The 21987-nt window shown below is 37.8% G+C and overlaps 1 protein-coding gene across 1 annotated transcript in view; it reads right to left on the bottom strand.

The window, feature by feature from the left end:
- The window catches only part of DOCK3 (dedicator of cytokinesis 3), a 246611-nt gene that overhangs the window by 173567 nt on the left and 51057 nt on the right, over positions 1 to 21987 (bottom strand). The window contains exon 5 of the mRNA XM_061127771.1: positions 3810 to 3958. Within this exon, the coding sequence (XP_060983754.1) occupies positions 3810 to 3958 (149 nt within the window). The remainder of the gene's footprint in view (positions 1 to 3809; positions 3959 to 21987) is intronic.

The following is a 21987-nucleotide window of genomic DNA, read 5'->3' on the forward strand; positions in this document are numbered from 1 at the left end:
AGTGTGGGGGGGATGGAACTTTGTTCCTGGTTTTTGTTTATTAAAATAAACATATAAACATTCCCCCTAAACACACACACACAGACACACACACACACACACACACACACACACACAAACACAAGCAAGTTCCTACTTTGCTGAGAAAGTTATTAATGAAGGTGGAACAGCTCTGTACTTCGCTGATAGATACTTCAGTGTTCTCTTTTTCAAATATAATTTGAACTTGTTTCCAAGCTATCATCTTTAAGTTTTAAGATCTGACTGCAAAATATAATTGGTCTGTTTTGTAACTTTCATCATAAAGAGGTATTGATATTTCTAAAATATTTCTCTTGTTCATTTATTGATATGTACAGTGCAGTGAAACTGCAACATAGGATTTATATAACTGTTATTACCATCAGTTCAACTTGTTTGGCACATAGGGATGATGTTTTTGCAAATTACTACTATTATTGATTGTTTAAAATAAATACAATGAAACCATTTTATATATATTCTACTGTTTTGAGCAGAGGAGACAGATCACCAGCTATGCACATTACATTTGCTAAGATTTTTATTGCTCAAAGTTAGATTTAGAGAATACTGTCTGATTTATGGTACATCTGAATCCATGTTATATCACACAAGGAATCTGTGATGTGTGCCAAGCAATCCTATTAACAGTCAAGAGAGGCTCTAATTTAATGAAACAAATAAGGACAGGATATTGTCACTTCAAAAGGTCACAAATAACTAAAATTATTATTGTTATCTCTAGGAAAATAAAAGAAAAAGCGAGGAAATGGTTGAGGAAAGAGTAAACAGATTCAGTCTAGGTAATCCAACATCCAGATGTTGTATTTCCAGGAAAAGAACAAAGGCAATAAAGAGGAAATTCTGAAAAAATGATAGAAGAGAACTTCCCAGAGCCAAAGACCAGGTGACTTAGGACTGGAAAAGCCCATCAAACACCTAGTATAATAAATGGGAGAAGAAAAACCAAAACCCACAGCAGGGCACATTAAGCCAATTATAAGAGACCAATTATATGACTCCATTTATATTAAATGTCCAGAATAGGCAAATCTTTAGAGACAGATGAGCGAGATGATAACTAAAAAGCACAGCTATTTTAGGGGTGATAAAACTGATTCTGGTGACGGTTGTATTAAGTCTGTGAATATACTAAAAATCATTAAACTGTCTGATTTAAATTGGTGAGCTGTACTCAGCCATAAAAAAGAACCCATTTGACTCAGGTCTAATGAGGTAGATGAACCTAGAGCCTATTATACGAGTGAAGTAAGTCAGAAAGAGAAAAACAAATATCATATATTAATGCATACATATGGAATCTGGAAAGATGGTACTGAGGAACCTATCTACAGGGTAGCAACAGAGACACAGACATAGAGAACAGACTTGTGGACACGGGTGGAGATGGGGGGGACAGGGTGGGACGAATTGAGAGAGTAGCATTGAAACATGTACATTACCATATGTAAAATTAGACAGTCAGTGGAAATTTGCTATATGATGCAGGGAGCTCAAATCTGGTGCTCTGTGACAACCTAGAAGAATAGGATGGGGCAGGGGGTGGGAGGGAGGTTGAAGAAGGAGGAGACATATACATACCTATGGCTAACTCATGTTGATGTATGGCAGAAACCAACATAATATTGTAAAGCAATTATCCTTCAATTAAAAATAAATAAATTAAAATTAAAAAATAAAAAATTGGGGATCTGTATGGTATGTGAATAAAACTGCTAATGTTAATGTGTGCTAGTTGCTCAGCCATGTGCGACATTTTGTGACCCCATGAACTGTAGCCCACCAGGCTCCTCTGTCCACGGAATTCTCTAGACAAGAATACTGGAGTGGGTGGCCATTCCCTTCTCCAGGGGATCTTCCTGACCCAGGGATTGAACCCAGGTATCCTGCATTGCAAGCAGATTCTTTACCATCTGAGTCACCAGGGAAGTCACCAGGGAAGCTAATGTTAATAAACTTGTTTTAAAAAAGATATTTCAGTATTCTGGGAATGAAGGAAAAAATTTTATCTTCCTGTTCTCTTCCTGAATTCTTTTTTGAAGTCCTACTCTCTCTTCCTTTTTCATAGCATTTTATAATACATAATGAATCTTCTTGATTCTCTTTTAGGATACCCAGGAATTTTTGATGTTCTTTGCTAATCTCAAGCTCTCTCTGGGGCCAGATATTTTATTCATCTCCCTTTTTTCCCTGTGAAAGTATTTCTTCAAATATACCTGGTAATACTCGATTGTCCATTCAAATTTAAAAGGCACTGCTGCTGTTGCTAAGTCACTTCAGTCATGTCTGACTCTGTGCGACCCCATAGATAGAAGCCCACAAGGCTCCCCCGTCCCTGGGATTCTCCAGGCAAGAACAATGGAATGGTTTGCCATTTCCTTCTCCAATGCATGAAAGTGAAAAGTGAAAGTGAAGACGCTCAGTTGTGTCCGACTCTTAGCGACCCCATGGACTGCAGCCTGCCAGGCTCCTCCGTCCATGGGATTTTCCAGGCAAGAGTACTGGAGTGGGGTGCCATTGCCTTCTCTGAAAAGGCACAAGAGACATGCAGAGATTTTATACACGGGTGAATGGCTGCAAGTTTCTCTTTCTGGTAGGTGGAAGGGATCTGGTCATTATACTTTGAAACCCTTAAATGCCTCACAATGGAAGGCTTTCCAATAAAGTGCCAGTTCAAACTTTTGTTGCCCAGTTTCCCACTAGGCAGTTGGTCTTAGTTCATCTAAAGGGGAATCAGCTGGCTGCCAGGCTTTCCACTCATGGTGGTGAACTATTACTTTACATACTTTTAAGCCCCTCCTTTTTTAAGCTCCAGCACACACTCCCTTTCTTTCATGATTCTAGCAGCTGCAAGGTAGACCAGCTCCTTCATTAGCTAAGGGTTCCTCCATATTATAGGCTTCTTCTGTCACTAATTCTCCATCTATTTTTTAGCTTCTAGAAATGGGCTCATATTTCCCATTTATTGTTGGGCTTCTCCCATTCTTTTTATTTTTTTTTTATCATTTCAATCATGTCTTGAGGAGAGGAGCTAAACACTTGTTCTAAAATATACTTTTAGGTATATGTATATCTTAAATAGGAAGCAATCTAGTCACTTCAAAGTTCAATGGGCCCGATTTTAAGAGAATATGACAAAAGCATTTGAGAATTATATCAATTATTAAATCTGGAGGAAATAAAACCTGAGTACTATCTACTCTAGCTTCCCATGTCAAAGTCTTATAATTTTACTTGTTTGGCAATGGCAAGTAAGCATACCCACTGCATAAATACAGGACTATTTCTGAATGATAATTAGTTAAGAATATTCTGAAGTACAGATGTAGCCAGCTCCCACTTGTATATGCTTACTCAGAATTCATTATATGACTATAAGATGTTAAGGACACTAAATTCACAAGAAATTAAAAGGTACTAAAGGATGAAACAAAAGAGTATTCTGATTACTGAGGTCTACAACCAAGGAATCTGAGCTGGAAGAAACCCCAGAGGCTAATGCAGTCCAATTATTTAATTTTCTGGAAATGAAAATAGAGGCTGAAAATAGAGACTGACAGAGTTTCAGTGAGTAGAACCAACCAGTGAATATCCTTTGCTATAAAGTAAAAGAAACAACTACTCATTGTAAATATGATCAAAGCTTAGTGGCGAATACAGTCATGTCTTCTCATTCCTAAAGATAAGCTTTGATCAGGTACAAACTCCATAAGGACTGAGTTATCACAAATGAAACTGAGAGATGCCCGAATGATATTCATACTTACTCATTGCCCCAGTCCAGGCGCACGGTGATGTGCCGCTTAACCTCCCGCACCTGATCCTGAGTCAGGTGACCAGACAGGAGCTGCCTTCGAAGGTCAATAAGTTCATTCATCACATGGCGCAGCTTGTAGAAAAGATCTACTTTATGTTTCTGAAAGGGCATTTTTGGTGTTGGGTGAAATAAAAAAGGGATATGGAAAGGGAATGAAAAAAAAGAGAAACAGTTAAACTATGAAAAGTGCTCAATTCTCTGAAACTCTAAAAAATAAAAGGCAATGTAGAGAGAAGCTTATTTAAGAATCTTAAAACAACATCCTTAGTTCCTACTGTCTAAAAATCTCTATAAAGTGATATCTAACAACATAATTGACCTGGCTCATGTAAAATGCCATTTGTTTACTCTATCCTGGACTATTAATTTTCCAGTAAGTTACTAAACTCAGTAACAACAAAAAGAAACACAGAAGCCTAGAGAGGTTTTCACTGACAGAAGCTACTTTGTGTGTTACAACGAAGATTTCAACCATCCAGCAACATCTCTGGTTTCTCCAGAAGGATACTCAAGTTGCCGGAGGGAGGAAGAGAATCACTTGCCCTATTTTGAAGGAACTGCTTCAACATAAAGTTACAGTCTCTGGAGTGAGATTCATTCCAGGTTTCCAGGCCTCATTTAGTTTTAATTAGCTTTTGAAAACAGTATGCATCCCCAGTGTCGCAGATTTCTACTCTTTTCAGTTCAATAAAAAGTCTCACCTTTATAAGAGTTAAGTGGAAACATCTTAGTGAACTTAATTATGGACATCACAGTGCCTTTAACCTTACAAGTAAAAACTGTAAATGCTATGACAGTACACAGATGCTTATCAAAAAGATTAATTTAAGAACACAGGTTTAAAAACTCAAGTTCTATTTGCTCAGAAGTGAAATCTTGATTTTGGAATTTTTGATTCCTGTTTCTATTATAGAAAAGCACAATTTTATATGATAATTAAAATTCCTCAAATGTAACTAGTCCAAAAGAACACTTTTAAGGACAGATCAATCTTTACAATAGTGTAAGTAAAGTCTCTATTTGGGATTTCCCCTGAAGAGACACTTGCCAAAATAAGGTGGATTCAAAATAAGCTGGCTATAAATAAATTTATAATTAAAATTATAAAAAGTACATTACAAATTAGTAGAATCAGCTAATGTTTTTAAGTAGCCCTGATCTTATGATTACAATGTTTGGAACAACATGCTACTCAGAACTCACCTAATGGAGCATTAGATTTATAACAGTCCATTTTAAAGAGAAATTATTTTTAACTATTAATAGAAGACCTTAGTAATCACCCACTCTAACTACATCAAGCTGTTCTTTCTTTACTCAATGAACATATGAAGAAAAGTTAAGCAACCTGATGGTACACAATGCTGGCAGATGGACAGGACCCAAATTTTCGCCCGCTCAAAAACAACACAGCCTAAGCAAACTGCATCTGCAAAACTGAGAGCTTGAAGCAACAGTGGCAATGTGCTGTTTTCTTCCAGCGCACGCATTTCTTTTTGACAAATCAGGGCCACCTGTCTAAATCTAAAATAAGCTAGGATTAATACTTTGCCATCAAGCCACATGCAACAACCCACTATACAGACATACAAGCATTTATTCATTCACTCAGTTAACAAACACTTACGGAGCACCTGCTGAGTGCTATCACTGTTGTGATCCTAAGTCCCTACTCTCATGGTGCTTTCATCCTAGAGAGCAGACACAGACCACATAGGCAAATACATAATGGTGGTGAGGTATACATAATATCTCATTTACAAATATATAATTCTAAGACGAAAAATTAAAGCAGAACAGGAACAATGGGTGACCAAGGGTGGGTTGGCTGGGGAACAGGAGAAGGTACTGCTTCAGGTGGAACAGTTAGGGAAAGGCTTCTCTGAGAGCTGAACTTTAAGTAGAAACCTGAATGAAATATGGTGACAGCACTTAGGAAAACTGAAAAAAAAAAAAAAAAATTTTTACAGACATGAGAAACAGCAAGAGCAAATGCCTCAATGTGGAAGGAGACTTGGCATATTCACAGAGAATAAACAGATCAGTGCACCTAAAGCAAAGTGAACATGGGGGAAAGTGGTGATCATGCAGTGAGAGGCAACATGGGACCAGATTAGGCTGGGTCTTGGTTAATTATGTTAAGGGCTTTGGCTTTTATTCCTAGCAATACTGGAAGCCTCTGGAGATCTGGAGCAGAAAAGTAATGCAATATGACATAAGTCCTGAAAGCATTACTCTGAGTGCTCTGTGCAAAGAGACAGTGGGGGTTCCAGATAGGAAACTATTTATTGCAACAATCTACAACATGATGGCTGACAGGACAAAGGTAAGAATGGTAAAGGAAACATTTCAGAGTTTGGAACTTTGATGTGTTTTGCAGTTAGGGCTGTCAATATCTGCTGATAGATTGGATGTGAGATATGGAGTCAAGGATCATTCTTTTTGCCTAGACCGAGAAGCAGGCCTGGAAGAGGCAAACAAGGTTCAATTTGGACATGCTAAGTTTGACACTGAGTTTCAACACTTAGAGGTCAGAAAAGTGAGGAGAATCTAGCAAAGGAAACAAAGAAGCAAGCAGTGAGGTGAGAGGAAAAGCAAGAGAGTATAGAAAACAGGAGTTTAAAGACTTCCTTAAATGCACTGAGAGGTTACATAAAACACAGACTGAGAACTGGCCACTGTTCTTGGCACTGTGGTGGCCACCACTGGCCACTGATGGAATGGCTAGAGTGATCTCAAGATTAATGGGAAAGGAGGGAATAGAGACAGAGCACAGACAACACTTCTGTAGAACTCTCACTAACTGGAAGCAGAGAAATGGGGTAGCAAAACAGGGTTGTGCTATTAGGAAAGAGTTATTTGCTCAGTCGTGTCCAACTCTTTGCAACCCCGTGGACTGTAACCCACCAGGCTCCTCTGTCCATGGAATTTTCCAGGCAAGAATATTGGAGTGGGTTGCCATTTCCTCCTTCAGGGGATCTTCCCAACCCAAAGATCGAACCCAGGTCTCTCGCACTGCAGGCAGACTCTTTACCATCTGAGCCACCAGGCAGGATTTTTAAAAACAAAACACAATTTAAGGCTATTTGTATGCTGAAGGGAATAATCTGGTAGAGGAGAAAATTTGATGATGCAGGTGTTAAATCCTTGAGTTGTCAAGAAGAGATGGGTCCCAGGTTAAAAGGGGAGATTTTGCTTAAGCAGGATATTCCACTGTCACAGAAAGGAAAGGCACCAGTAGTCAGGAGATTTGGTGACAGAACTAAACTTTCCCTTTGGATGTTTTATTCTCAAGGAAATAAAAAGCAAGGTCACCAGCTGAGAGTGAGTAGAGTGGGAGGGGGTCTTAGAGGTTTGAGAACAGAAGAAAAGATATTAAAAAAAAAGTTTCATAGAGAGTGGTAACAAATTGTCAGGGGAAAGATAGCTCAACTGTTATGGTTTTGACTTTGTAGCCACTAATTAAAAGTGCAGTTTTGTGTTTATTTTAAATCATATATAATCAAGTATATTGATACTGAAATATCACATATATACATATGTATATACATGTGTATGCATATATACATGCACACACATAATATATACTCACATACACATACATACAATATCTATATAACAAACATGCACACACACACATGCATATAATATCAATGCAAGAATATACTAATACATTCTTTTAAGGCATTACATGGTTACCTATTTTTTTAAATCAAGAGTTTCTAACAGATTGTATTTTCCAAAGATGACAACAATATCTCCCATCCCAAGCGCTCTTCTGCAAAAATATGAATCTGACACTCCCCTAGAATGAACTGGAGCCCATTTCTTTCTTTCCTTTTCCTTTTTTGGCTGTGCCTTGCAGCTAGGAGGATCTTCATTCCCTGGTCAGGGACTGAACCTGAGCCACTGACTGAAAGCGTGGAGTCCTAACCATTGCACTGCCAGAGAAGCCCCTGGAACCTCTTTCTTTACAGCCTTAAATCTGGGCAGGCCCTAAGACTGCTCGGACCAATCCAGTGGTGAGCTGGGACAGCAGTGAGTAGGCTAGTTCTAGACACAGCCCTTAACTAGTCTGGCAGCTTATGTTTCCTGTCTCTTGGAATACATGTTCTTGGGAGGTTGCCTCTCAGGATCCAGTTGCCATGCCGTGAAATGCCCAAGCTATGTGAAGAGGCCACAACGAGACACTCCACTAAGCCATCTCAGCTGTGGGGGTGAGCCATGTCAGATGCCACGCCTAGCCGAGTTACACCTTCAGAAGAGTACAGTTTCCACCAACATGTGACTGCAACAGAATGATAAACCCTACATGAAACTGCCCAGCTGACCTCACTATATCCAGAGAAGAATGAAATATAGTAAATCACTATTTTAACCACTAAGCTTTGGAGTAGTTTGTTATGTAGATAAACCAGCACAATTGTACAGTATTTTTTCCCCATAGAAAAATCAGTTACTGTTTCTAATTATATAAAGCTGGGAATACTAATCTGCAATAAGAAAGAAACAGATCATACAATCAGAAAGCAGCCCTATTATTATAATCAATGTGGTGCTAACTTCTTTTTCCAGGCCAACCTAATGGCCTCTTTGACCAGAGGTCCTAGCACTAGAGGCTCCACCAGCATTGCTCAGACACCAAACAGTACCTAGCAGAAGAGAACACACACATTCAACGTGAATAATCTGGGAGACTGACTCCAGAGCACACAATTTACCTGCGAGCACTTGATGCCACAGGACAGCTAAATATCCCACTCAGGCTGAGAAATTCTTTTCTACTGAGAAACCTGCTCCTCAGTAGACCAAACAAACAGTATATAAGGGATATACCATAGATACTGTGAGTTTGGTTCCAGATCACCACAATAAAGTGAATATGAACATAAAGAGAGTCACACAGATTTTTTGGTTTCCCAGAGCACATAAAAGTTAGGTTTACACTAAACTGTAGTCTATTAAATGTGCAATAGCAAAAATGTCTAAAGAAACAATGTATATATCTCAATTTAAAATATCTTATTGTTAAAAAATGATAACCATCATCTGAGCCTTTTGTGAGGAGGAGAAGGAGTATGATAACGAAGATTACTGATCACAGATCACCATAACAAATATTACAATGAAAAAGTTTGAAATATTAAAAGAATTACCAAAATGAGGCACGGAGACATGAAGTGAGCAAATGCTGTAGGGAAAACGGCACCAACAGACTTGCTCTGTACAAGGTTGCCACAGACTTCAATTTGCAAAAAGAAAAAAAAAAAAAAGAAAACCAAAACACTGTATCCATGAAGCACAACAAAGCAAAGCACAATTAAACCAGGTATGCCTGTAATCAGACTGGCAATAAAATTTAGCTTTCCTGCACAATCATCCCTAGTTACTATCATTGCTAAAACAAAAGAAAAAAAAATTGTTTTAAGGAGAAGAAAAAGAAATCTTAGGAACATGTTTACCCTCTGCAAAAGCTCTAATATTAGTCAAGAACGGTCACATAATGTTTGGAAAGTACACTGAAGAGCCAGCAAAAACCATACTTTTAGAATAATTTAACTACTTTGCAAGCACAAGCAGGTAGAATTTACCTTATCATTGTGAAAGAATTCTTGGAGCTCTGCAGAAATACTCCTGATTTAAAAATTATTTTTATTAAACTGCTAGTAACTCAGTGTTGAAAGAAAAATTGTGCGGCAATAATGTCTCTAAGTCAGTAAATGAGCAAAGCTGCAGCGTATCCATCATAAACCAAGCTAACCTTATTTTAAAACTATATATGCACAGATTAACATACATTAATAGGACTATAAAAGTCTAACTTAAAAATTACATCAAAAGTACTGCTCTTTTCAAGAGAACAAAGGGGCTGCCATAAGTGCTAAAAACTATAGGTCAAAATCAATTTAATAGAAACTAAACACTGCACCTAAAGTTTAAGTGGTTAAGGGAAGATTCCCAGACCTCTCTCCATTTCATCTCTCACTTTCAAACATTCTTTTATTTATATATATGTAGGTGGCTTTATTTACTCCTTTTATTTCTGTCAAAATTTTGATGCATCATTCTTAAATATTAATGGAAAAAACAATATATTAATATAACAAAGAAAGCATTCCAGGAATAAAAGAACATTTCAAAGAAACTATAATCAACATTCTAGAAAGCATAATGATTATAGTATATCCTTGAAAAAAGAACAGGAGATAACAAAACAGGAGAAAAAGATCTAGAGCCCCAAAAGCTTGCGGCAGGTAGAAAGAGGATAGCTGCAATTTAAAACAAAATTCAGTAATAATGACAGACTAAAACTTTGAGGAATTCTGGCAGAGAGTAATACAAAAAACATAATACAATGGATAAATGAGAAAATATAAGAAAACTAGTGAATCATTCCAGGAAGTCCAATTCTAATAAAAGAATTTCTAGGAAGAAAAAATTATAAAAACAGAAACTGCCAAAGAAGTAAAACAATAATTATTGTACAATATTGTATTGTACAGTACAATACTCCAGAACTGAAGTAAACTAGTTTCTAGAATGAGAGCTCACTGCATAGCTGGCATAATCAGTGGAAAAAATACAACTGAGACATCTCACTGAAAACTGCAGACCACTGGGGACAATGAGATGATCCTAAAATCTTTCATGGAAAACAATTTGTCAATAAAAGACTCAGGAACTAGAATGACACTGGACTTCTCAGTAACAAGATTGGAAGCTAGAAAATAATAAAGTAATACTTTAAAACTTCTGCTCATTATTTGTAATCAAGAATTTTATATCAAGCCAAACCATCAATCAAAGTAAGGGTGGCCTAAGGACATTTCAAGTACGCAAAATCTCAAAAAATATTCTCCTACACACCTTTCTCAGGAAGTTATGGAGAAAGTAATTTATCAAATGAGGAAGTAAACCAGCAATCAAAATGACATTGGTTTAATGCAGAAGACAAAGGAACATAGGAGAGGGGCAAAGAAATCCTCAGGCCAGATTAACACAGGAGGTTGGAGGGCTCCATACAGGTTGTCACTGGGGAAAAAAACTAAAAAAAACACCATGAAGTATCTGAACATATTCAAAGGAGATCTTCATTTCTGCCAGAAGACTAGGAGGAAAACACATGAAACAAAACAAACAGCAACAATTATTAATATTTTTTTAAAAAAACCAATTTACACAAGAAAGGAAATGTAACTTTAATTCGCTCTATGGCTCAAAGGTGAAAGTAGTTACACAGACATAGTAACAGCTACATACTGACTTAACCAAAAAAAAAAAAGATGATATAACTATTTTGGAAGTGCTGGAGGATGGAAAGACTATATGTGTATGGAGAAAAACATTCAAAGATTAATTCTTATCTTCTATAATAAGAAATAATTAAATAACAGCTAAATAGAAAAATCAAAATATATGTTAAAAGAATATTTAGAAATATGTAATAAAAGAAAAAATAGCTAAAAGAACTTAAAAACTTAAGTATGGAATGGCAATCAGGAATGAGAAGAGATAAGGCCAAAAACTACTATTTTTCACTAAAGGCCTAGTTACTTTTAATATATTATTTAAAAATTCATATAAACATATTTGATTATCTTAAAAAATGAAAGTAAATAACCCTTACCATAAAAAGCCTCCCCTACCCCAAGTGTGTTTCTCTGGGTCACAAAGTTAAACAGAGCCTCAATTCAGCTTTCACTGCTGTTTGTTACTTTAAATATTAACAAATGAAAGCAGCCAAACCTGCCCAAGTGCAGTGATTCCCTGCCAGAATCAACACAAAAGCTAGATCATTTATACGTCTCATTCCCAGAGTGAGTGAAAAATGAAACACATTCCACAGCAGAAAAACACCCTGGAGAAAGCTTTGTCTCTTGACTACAGCATAGCATCTGTCCGTTCACGGCTTCCACATCTGGTGACAGTATATACAGGGCAGAAATGATAGCAGCTACCCTGCCAAACAAGCCCCTTCAGACTATGAGTCAACCAGCTTCAGCAAAGAATGGAAAAGGCAGAAGGCACACATTTACATCCAAGATATCCAGAGATGCTGCATGAACAGTACTTTCAGGCAAGGCCAAAATTCCAAAGGCATTAAGTGATTCTGCTGTGCCAAATTCTACTCCTGTCTGCTCCAGTCTTACCTGACTGACCTGTCTGACTCTCTCTTACCTACTGAAACCAACAAAACAGATGGGAACTTCAAACAAAAAGACAAATTACTTCACCCCACCACTCTGTTCTTACAATTTATGTTTATCACCATTAACAACACTCAATCTGTGAAATTTACCCAGACCATTTCCTGCCTTCCTATGACTGACCCTTGCTCTGGGGTCTCATAATTCTTTGAAGTAAAGACAATACAGCATAGTGGATAAGCGCTCTAGAGTCAGAATTTAGACTTAAGTTTTCTGTCCTAACTCTGTGAACTGCTATGCCTTGGGCAAATTTACTAATCTCTCTGTGAGTGTGGCTGCCTCACCCAATAACAACAACAACAAAAAGAGCATCTATCTAGGATTATTATAGGAGTTAGCTGTGCCTGGAACCTAGTAAGTTCTCTTAATTACAGCTTTTACCATAATATATTCTTTGCCCTCCCTCCAATAGACATTCTTCTATGAACTTGGCTACCAAACATCACCAAGTCATCTACATGGGCTTCCAAACTATGATCACAGCACCCCTGCCAGTGTACTACATCCGGCCTTAACCCCTGGATCTTACTATATGCACATGCCTAATAACAATTCTTTCCCATCTTCTACTAGTAAACATGGTCTTGATTTGCACCCTGTTGTTCTTTCGTGTTTTACCTACCTATGTATGTTATCCCTTAAAAGGTATCCTCACTTTTTGCCAGCGGGAATTGGCTGCATGACGCAGGGTGCTCAGACCTGGTGCTCTGTGACAGTCTACAGGGGCGGGAAGGGGTGGGAGGTGTGAGGGAGGTTCAAGAGGGAGGGGACACATGCATACCTACGGCAGGTTCATGCTGATGTAGCAGATGGCAGAAACCAACACAATATTGTAAAGCAGTTATCCTCCAATTAAAAATAAAAGTTAAAACATATCCTCACCAACATTCATGTTCTTTTTGATAACAGTCACTCTGAGAGCTGTGAGGTGTATCTCACTGTGGTTTTGATTTGCATTTCTCAAATAATTAGTGATGTTGAGCATCTTTTCATGTGCGTATATATCTTCTCTGCAAGAATGTCTGTTCAGGTCTTCTGACCATTTTTTAATTGGGTTGCTTGCTTTTATGCTATTGTGTTATGTAAGCTGTTTATTTATTTTGCATAGTAACCAACACAACCAGTCAGAAAGGCTAATCATCAAAAAGTCTACAAATGATAAATGCTGAAGACAAAGTATGAAGAAGAGAGAACCCTAGTACACTGGTGGGAATGTAACAGTTCATATAGTGCAGTCACTATGGAAAATGGTGTACCTCAAAAAACTAAAAATAAAACTACCACATAACCAAGAAATTCCACTCCTGGGTATATATTCAAAGAGGATTCAAGAAAGATACATGCATCCCAATATTCACAGCAGCATAATTTTCAATACCCAGGGTATGGAAGCAACCTAAGTGTCCACTAACAGATGAAGGTTGCCGTTTGTGACAACATGGATGGATATGGAGTGCATTATGCTTCACGATATAGGTTAGAGAAAAACAAACACGGAATGGTATCACTTACATGTGGAATCAAAAAAATAAACAAATGAATATATCAAAACAATAACAGAATCACAAATACAGAGGAGAAATGAATGATAAATACTATGTAGGGGGAAGTAGGAGGGGCAAGATAAGGGTAGGGAATTAAGGGGTACAAACTCCTATTTACCAAATAAGTAAGCTACAAGGATATATTGCACAACATGAGGAATATAGCCAATTATTCTTAAAGCATTTAAAAAATTTATTTATTTATTTCTGAGTTCATTTTTGGCTGGGTCTTCATTGCTGAGCAGGCTTTTCTCTCGGTGTGGGGAGCAGTGGCTGCTGTCCAGTGTGGTACACGGGCTTCTCACTGCGGTGGCTTCTCTTGTTGTAGAGCATGGGCTCTAGGCACGAAGGCTCAGTAGTTGTGGTGTACCAGCTTAGTTGCTCCGAGGCATGAGGGATCTTCCTGGATCGGGGATCAAACCCGAGTCTCTTGCGTTGGCAGCGGGTTTCTTTACTACCAAGCCACCAGGGAAGCCCTAGCCAATATTTTATAATAACTTTAATATGGAGTACAATCTATAAAAATAATGAGCCACTGTGTTGTTCACTTGAAACTAATATAATAAGTCAACTCTACTTCATCAAAAAAGGAAGATATAAAAAGTATAAGGAACTTCTATAAATCAACAAGAAAAATATCCCAAGTGAAAAAGATAAATGATATGAATAATAATTAACAAAAAGGGAAATCCTAAAAAGAAATACACTAAGCAATGGTCATCAATGCTGCTAGTTTAAAAAAATCAGCAAAGGAAAATGAAATAAGATGCCACTTTTATATCTAACAGAATTATTAAAAAATCATTAAAGTATAGCCCAGTCAGCAATTTGGGAGAGTAATCTAATAAAATTAAACAGGTGTATACTCTGCAATGTAGCAACCCCACTCCCAGAGATATCCCAGAGAAACCCTCACACAGGTCTCTGAGAGAATTAATAGATGTTTATTTATCACAGTACTGTTTCTAACAGCAGGAAGTTGGAGGCAAAACTAGGAACAAAAGAAAGAGAATAAGGGGGAAAATAAGGGAAGAGAGGAGTCTTAACTGTACTGATGACTAGAGTGTGCCATGAACAAGGGAGTATAAATATCTCAACCCTCCCTTGAGCTCCAAAAGAAAATATAATAAACAGAACTACATGCCAAGTTGTCACTCTACAATGAAAAATAGTAAGAGGGCCTGATATTGGCACTGGCCTTACGAACACTTAAAGAATCAAAACATCAGAAGGCCACACACTTGCAGTGAACTCTAACAAGGCAAAATGGAGATGTCATATGAATCATCAAAGGATACTGAGAGGACAGTCAGATGGTCTGACGAATCTCCACAATGTAATGAAACCAGATCTCTGCTGTATAAATGCTTCTTCTATAGACTAGGCTTTATGAAATGTCCACTGGCTCCATCTGAATAGGTGATTGATGCTGCACTATTTGGCCTTTACTCCTTTCTGGCTCAATTCCACTTTATTTCATAGTTAACTCTTGAAAAATCAGTTCTTTCCTACCCAGATCCTGGAAGCTTGCCCACCCACTGCATAGACACACCAGCTAACCAGGAGGGATGTGCCCCTAGGAAGGAACGGGCAAGGCCAGCCTAACAACACTCCCTTTTCCCCCTCAAGGATCTGGATGTGCAGCACTAACATCTGACTCTGTGGTTCTCCTTTTTTCTACATTTCTATCATTTACAAATCACTCTTTTGGCTGACATACTTTTCTTTAAATTCATGCTGGTTCCTAAAAAGTCCAGTAGGCTGCATTCCTTTTCTAAGGTAGTTGCAACTATACTACGAACAATTATTTATTACCTTCTTTACTAACTCCCAAAGGGAAAATTCATTTCAAAACTTCCTGGGGATGATAACTTCATTTCTACCTTCTTTTACTGACTTTAATGTTGTAAAAAGGAAGAATAAATCTGACTCCATATTAGATGCCTGTCTTTAGTTCATGCTCGCTCTGTACCTTTTATAAAATAATGCTGCCTATGTCCTGAAATATATAGGATAGCCTATTCTTAGGGTGCTGGTCTTTAATAGTCTATTCACATACAGATAAAAAGTTGCAGAACAGAGAATCGCAGTTGTTGTGTTGGATGTTTACAGAAACATCTGACCTGACCTAAGTGGACAGTCACAAAAACAAAGGATTCCAGCACCAACAAGTGTGCAACAAATAACCACACCCCTCCCTCAGCTTGCTCTAAATGCTTTGCTGAAACACTTCAGGGAGCTCATGGTTTTGGGAGGTGGGAGAGAGTCACTTATCTCCTACCAAGTTGTTGTTGTTTAGTTGCTAACTTGTGTCCGACTCTTTGCAAGTGCATGGACTGTAGCCCACCAAGCTCCTCTGTTCTCCACTAACTCCTGGACTTTCCTCAAATTCATGTCCATTGAGCTGGTGATACTATGTAACCATCTCGTCCTCTGCCAACCCCTTCTCCTGCCTTCTATCTTCCCCAGCATCAGGGTCTTCTCCAGTGAGTCAGTTCTCCACATTAGGTGGCCAGAGTATTGGAGCTTCAGGTTCAGCATCAGTCCTTCCAGTGAATATTCAGGGTTGATTTCCTTCAGGATTGACTGGTTTGATCTCCCTGCTGTCCAAGGGACTCTCAAGAGTCTTCTCCAGCACCACAATTCAGAAGCAACAATTCTTCAGTGCTCACCCTTCTTTATTGTCCAACCCTCACATCCATACATGACTACTGGAAAAACCATGGCTTTGGTTATATGGACCTTTGTCAGCAAAGTGATGTCTGTGGCCTTGTCTCCTACCAAGGCCCTGCAATAAATTTTTCTCTGTTCCAAACTCCAACATTTTGATTTGTTTGGCCTTACTGTGTGCTGGGCACTTTGGTAAAAAAAAAAAGCCAGATGTAGCATTTAAATTAGATCTGGCCTCTGAATTGCCTCTTATTGACATTTCCTAGAGTCAATGACTTGCCAGGTGCAATGAATTCCTTCCCAGTTTCAAACCTTTTCTCTTCATAATCTGTATATATCTTTTAGGGGATCCTTGACTCATCTCACATGACATCTTCATGGCATGTCACCTGTCATCTCATATGGCAGCTTTAATTCACAGTTCAAGGGTCACAGGCAGATAATCAAAGAGTTTCCATTTAGCTGAAAGTATGAAATAATTGGGACTAGGAATTTATAAGGTGAAATGATATTAAATATCACCAAGTTGTCATTTTAATTATACTTCTATTAAGTAGGAAGCAATACAAGAGAAAATAATAAGGTTTGTATTATTATTGTCACTACTGGTCCTTATTTTAACAGAATCAATCTATATACATCTTACAGTAAAGAAACCATGTCATGTTTAAGTTGTTCATAAAAAGTAAGTTTAATTCATCAGCAATAACACTTTCAGATACAAAGGAGAAGAATAAACAAAAGTCTATTTTTGAATTATACCCAGTTAAAGCGATCTCAAGGTGCAAATCCAAGGCACTGCCATATGCAAAGAAATGGTACTGGAAATGCTCTTAATTCTATTTTAAAAAGAAAGAAAGGGAAAAAAAGCCTTTTCTTTCTGCATTAAGAGCTATTGTCAAAGACTAGGAGAACAGTGACTAATACCCAAACCTGTTATCACTACACTCTGTAATTAACAATGAATCAACATATGCCCAACTTCTTAACTCCCTTCAGACTTGATAAGAGAAACAAAAGCTCAAGAGATCTATGCCAAATTACTCTTCCTTCCCACATTAAAAGTAATACTACTTCTCTTTAGCAATCATACAATTATTTTTCACTTACCTAGACCAATTTCCTTCCTTACAAATATTCAGTCTTAGAGATGACTGACTTAGGTAATTGGTACAATACTGCTGTTTTGTGCAGGTTCATCAGTGGTTAAGGACAAGGAAGAATAATAAAAAGCCAGTGTCTTCTCACTATGGATAACACTGTGGAAGTTCTTTAAAAAACTAAAAATAGAGTTACCATATGATCCAGTAATCATACTCCTGGGTATATAACTAGAAAAGATGAAAGCTCTAACTCAAAAAGATACATGCTACCCCAATGTTCATTGCAGCACTATTTACAATAGTTAGAACATGGAAGCAACCTAGATGTCCATCAACAGACAGACGGATAAAGAAGTTGTGGTATATACACACAATGGAATACTACCCGGCCAGAAAAAGGAATGCATGTGTACTCCAATGTTCATCGCAGCACTGTTTATAATAGCCAGGACATGGAAGCAACCTAGATGTCCATCAGCAGATGAATGGATTAGAAAGTTGTGGTACATATACACAATGGAATATTACTCAGCCATTAAAAAGAACACATCTGAATCAGTACTAATGAGGTGGATGAAACTGGAGCCTATTATACAGAGTGAAGTAAGCCAGAAAGAAAAACACCAATACAGTATACTAACGGATATATATGGAATTTAGAAAGATGGTAACAATAACCCTGTATGCGAGACAGCAAAAGAGACACAGATGTATAGAACAGTCTTTTGGACTCTACGGGAGAAGGTGAGGGTGGGATGATCTGAGAGAATAGCATTGAAACATGTATATTATCATATGTGAAACAGAACGCTAGTCCAGGTTCGATGAATGAGACAGGGTGCTCAGGGCTGGTGCACTGGGATGACCCTGGGGGATGGGATGGGGAGGGAGGTGGGAGGGGGGTTCAGGATGGGGAACACATGTAAACTCATGGCTGATTCATGTCAATGTATGGTAAAAACCACCACAATACTGTAAAGTAATTAGCCTCCAATTAAAATAAATTTTTTAAAAAAATTTTAAAAAAGGAATGCATTTGAGTCAGTTCTAATGAGGTGGATGAACCTAGAACCTATTATACAGAGTGAAGTAAGTCAGAAAGAGAAAGACAAACATTGTATATTAACACATATACATGGAATCTAGAAAGACAGTACTGATGAACCTATCTGCAAGGCAGTAATGAAGATGCAGACATAGAGAACACACTTGTGGACACAGAGGGGGAAGAAGAGGGTGGGAAAAAATGAGAGAGTAGCAATGGAACATATGCATTACCATGTGTAAAATCAGATGGCCAATGCAAAGACACCCCAGTTGCAAACTGCAGACTTCTTGCTGGGTCTTTACATAGAGGAAGGGGCTAGCACATTCTCTGGAGTGTCTTAATACCCCAGAAGAGCACTAATTCCATTTATGAGGCTTCTACCCTCATGACCTAAGAACTTCTCAAAGGCATTGCCTCCTAATACCATCACATCAGGTATTAGGTTTTGTTCAATCTGTGAATTTTAGGAGGACATAAACATTCAGACCGTAGCAGATAATGATTCGGCTTAACACATATAACAGATTCATCTGTTAAAATGCTGCTAAAATAAGCTGAAACAGTGGGGGGAATGATTCCTAACCCGCAAATTGTCTTTAAGAAGGAAAACTAAATTCCTTTACCAACATGTTTATAAGGCCATGGGACTTCTGTCAGTTTTTGCTCTCCACTGAATTCTAAGGTTTAATACAGATCAAGTACAAAATAAATATCTGACAAAATGAATAAAAGAATGAGACACAGCAGAAAAAACTTTATTAACAACCTATAGATAGGATTGTTGTCATTGTTCAGTCGCTCAGTCATGTCTGACTCTTTGCGACCCCATGGTCTGCAGCACGCCAGGCTTCCCTGTCCTTCACTATCTCCCTGTTTGCTCAAACTCATGTCCATTGATTTGGTGATGGATAGACATGATGTCACCTAAAAAAATCTTCTTCTAGGTTCTGAGAGCTATTTTAATAAAATTAATCATAAAATGTACTAGATTGCAAAGTTCACAAAGGCAGGTATTATATCCACTTCATTTACTGCTGCAGCTCTAGAACCTGTAACAAGGTATGACAACTAATAAGTGATTAATCTTTCTGGAATGGATGAATGAATGAAAAGCTCACAAAGACTTCACATAGGAAGAAAATTGTAGAGAAAAAGAGAAAGGAAATGACTATCACAAAAGTCCAGTGACTTGCAAACAGGAATTCAACAACTTTTAATGAGAGATTAACGTCTAAATAAACTGACGAACCTATAAACAGGACCAATGCATGGATGGCATTATGACACTGCCCAATTTCTCTAGGTCAGAACACTTTTTCCTATTAGCTCCTACTTTCTTGCAATCTTTTTATTTTTCAAATGTATTTCCTCTTCCTGAGCATCCTTCCTGAAGTGATCCTCAGAAATGGAGAAATTGGTTGATCTCTCTTAACATTCAAGACCCATAGTACTCACAATCTTTACTACTCATTCCGCAGCAGCAGCAGGGAGTAGCAGTTGTCTTTACTGCCCTTTATCACTTAATTTATATATCTTCCTTCTCCAAAGTCTAAAAGTACTTGGAAGTCTGGGGCCATATTTCATACTTAAGTGCATTCTCCACACTCCATCCTATTCCTTTCCCTCAACTGCAAAATGCAGACCTTGGAGGAATAGGAGTGCAACAAATGATGGCTGATGACAAATTTTTTGCTGCAGACCTGATGGTTTCTTTCCTGCTGTTGCTTCACAGTCATAGATGGCTTAGCCATCCTATTTGCTTCATGGAGCCCTAAAAATATGCCTTCACATCTTCTAACTACAGACCTCATGCTTTAGCTCTTTGGTAGTTTCTTTGGTAACCTGACCTCCACCCCTTCAGCTATGTGAATGATGAACAGCACCTCAGCGCACCACAGACACTGCAGTGCCTCATTGCTAAAGACTGTGCCTCCTCATTAAATATTAAATAAGCTTTGTAGGTGGCACTGATTAAATTGCTAAAAAAATTCATATCTCAATTTGTTTAAAAAGACAAAAACTAACAGCAGTCACTCCTCTGCCAGACAATTACTGCTTAGTTTCTTTATTACAAATGTCAGAGTTATTTAAATCAGTTGACTTTTCTAAATGAATTTAATCTCCTGAAGAAACATATTTCTCCTACTGAGAATATTTTTTTAAAGTGACAGCCACAGTTATGCACATCAATACAAAACACTATATAAAAAATAAAACTGATGAGAATACAAACTCTTTTTGCTGTTTCAGGAATACAGACTTACTTACCTCCTATAGAATGTTTGATCTTTCATAACACATCTAATACCATGATTCAATTTAAGAAAATCAAGCTTTATATGTTTAATAAAATGTCAAAAACTGTTGCATTCTTATCTGTATTCTTTATTTATGCTACAAAATAGTAATTATAATAGATAACACTGATCACTTAAAGTGCTCCCGGCATTGTGCCAAGTGCTCCTTACTTACGTGTTATGTAATTAGACCCTCATATAACGTTACCCAACGCCTCAGACAAAGTCTCTGAACTCTGACACAAGGTCACACTTTCTCCTTGGGTAATCTTGGGCCCATCCATGGCTCTAAATATTGGTTGATGACTACACAACCTCATTCTCCAATTACATTCTCCCTTTGGAAAGCCAAAACCACATTCCCATTTGGGTGGGCAGATCTACTCCCGGATATCCAGAAATAAACTCATCTTCTATTTCTCCACTTTCTTCCTCATTTTCATATATATACAGACTTGCTCCTCAAAATCTGCCCCCATCTTATGTTTTATACCTTAGAAAACACAACTATTACCCACTGGATTACTCGAGTAAGAGAAAGATTTGGAATCTTAGTCGCACAATAACTATTTGAAATGGGCAAAGTCATCTCTCTATCTCAATGTTTCCTCTACTGAAAAACTGAGGATATAAATAATACCTATCCCATAAGATGACTGTGAGGAAAAACAGAGAATATGTTAAACTTTTATAACAGTGTCCGATATATAGTAACTGCCTGATAAATTTACACGTGAAATAGTGTATTACAATTTTCTATGATTTCTCCTTTGCCTTTAACAACCACATATGGTTAGTCACTGGATCTCACTAATTCTATTTCTAAAAGCTTTCTTGCATGCATCTCCTGCATTCTCTGCCTTTCTCCTGGCTCAAGCTCTCACTGTTTCTCCTTTTCTCTGATTCCTCAGCTGTGCCACTTCATTCCACTCCACCATCAAGGGTGCAAAGCAGATATAATTATATCCTTCCATTGGTTAAAAAAAAGTTGTGGCTCCTCACAGCCTTAAACAATAAAAAGAAGCTTCATAACCTGGGACTAGGAGCCTTTTCTAGTCACGTATTATAGACTACTACCAAGACCCTGTGGCTGAGGCAGCACAAATCAAACCTTACAAGGTGTGGTCAACAAAAACAAGGATTTGGGTGATTTTTCTGAAAGTTATGGGAAGCCATTAAAAGATCTTAAGCACAGCAATGGCATGATCACATCAATCTTAAAAGGTCATTTCAGCTATAGTTTGAAGGACAGACTACAG

This window comes from Dama dama, chromosome 24, assembly GCF_033118175.1.
Source record: "Dama dama isolate Ldn47 chromosome 24, ASM3311817v1, whole genome shotgun sequence".
In the NCBI taxonomy this organism is placed as follows: Eukaryota; Metazoa; Chordata; class Mammalia; order Artiodactyla; family Cervidae; genus Dama; species Dama dama.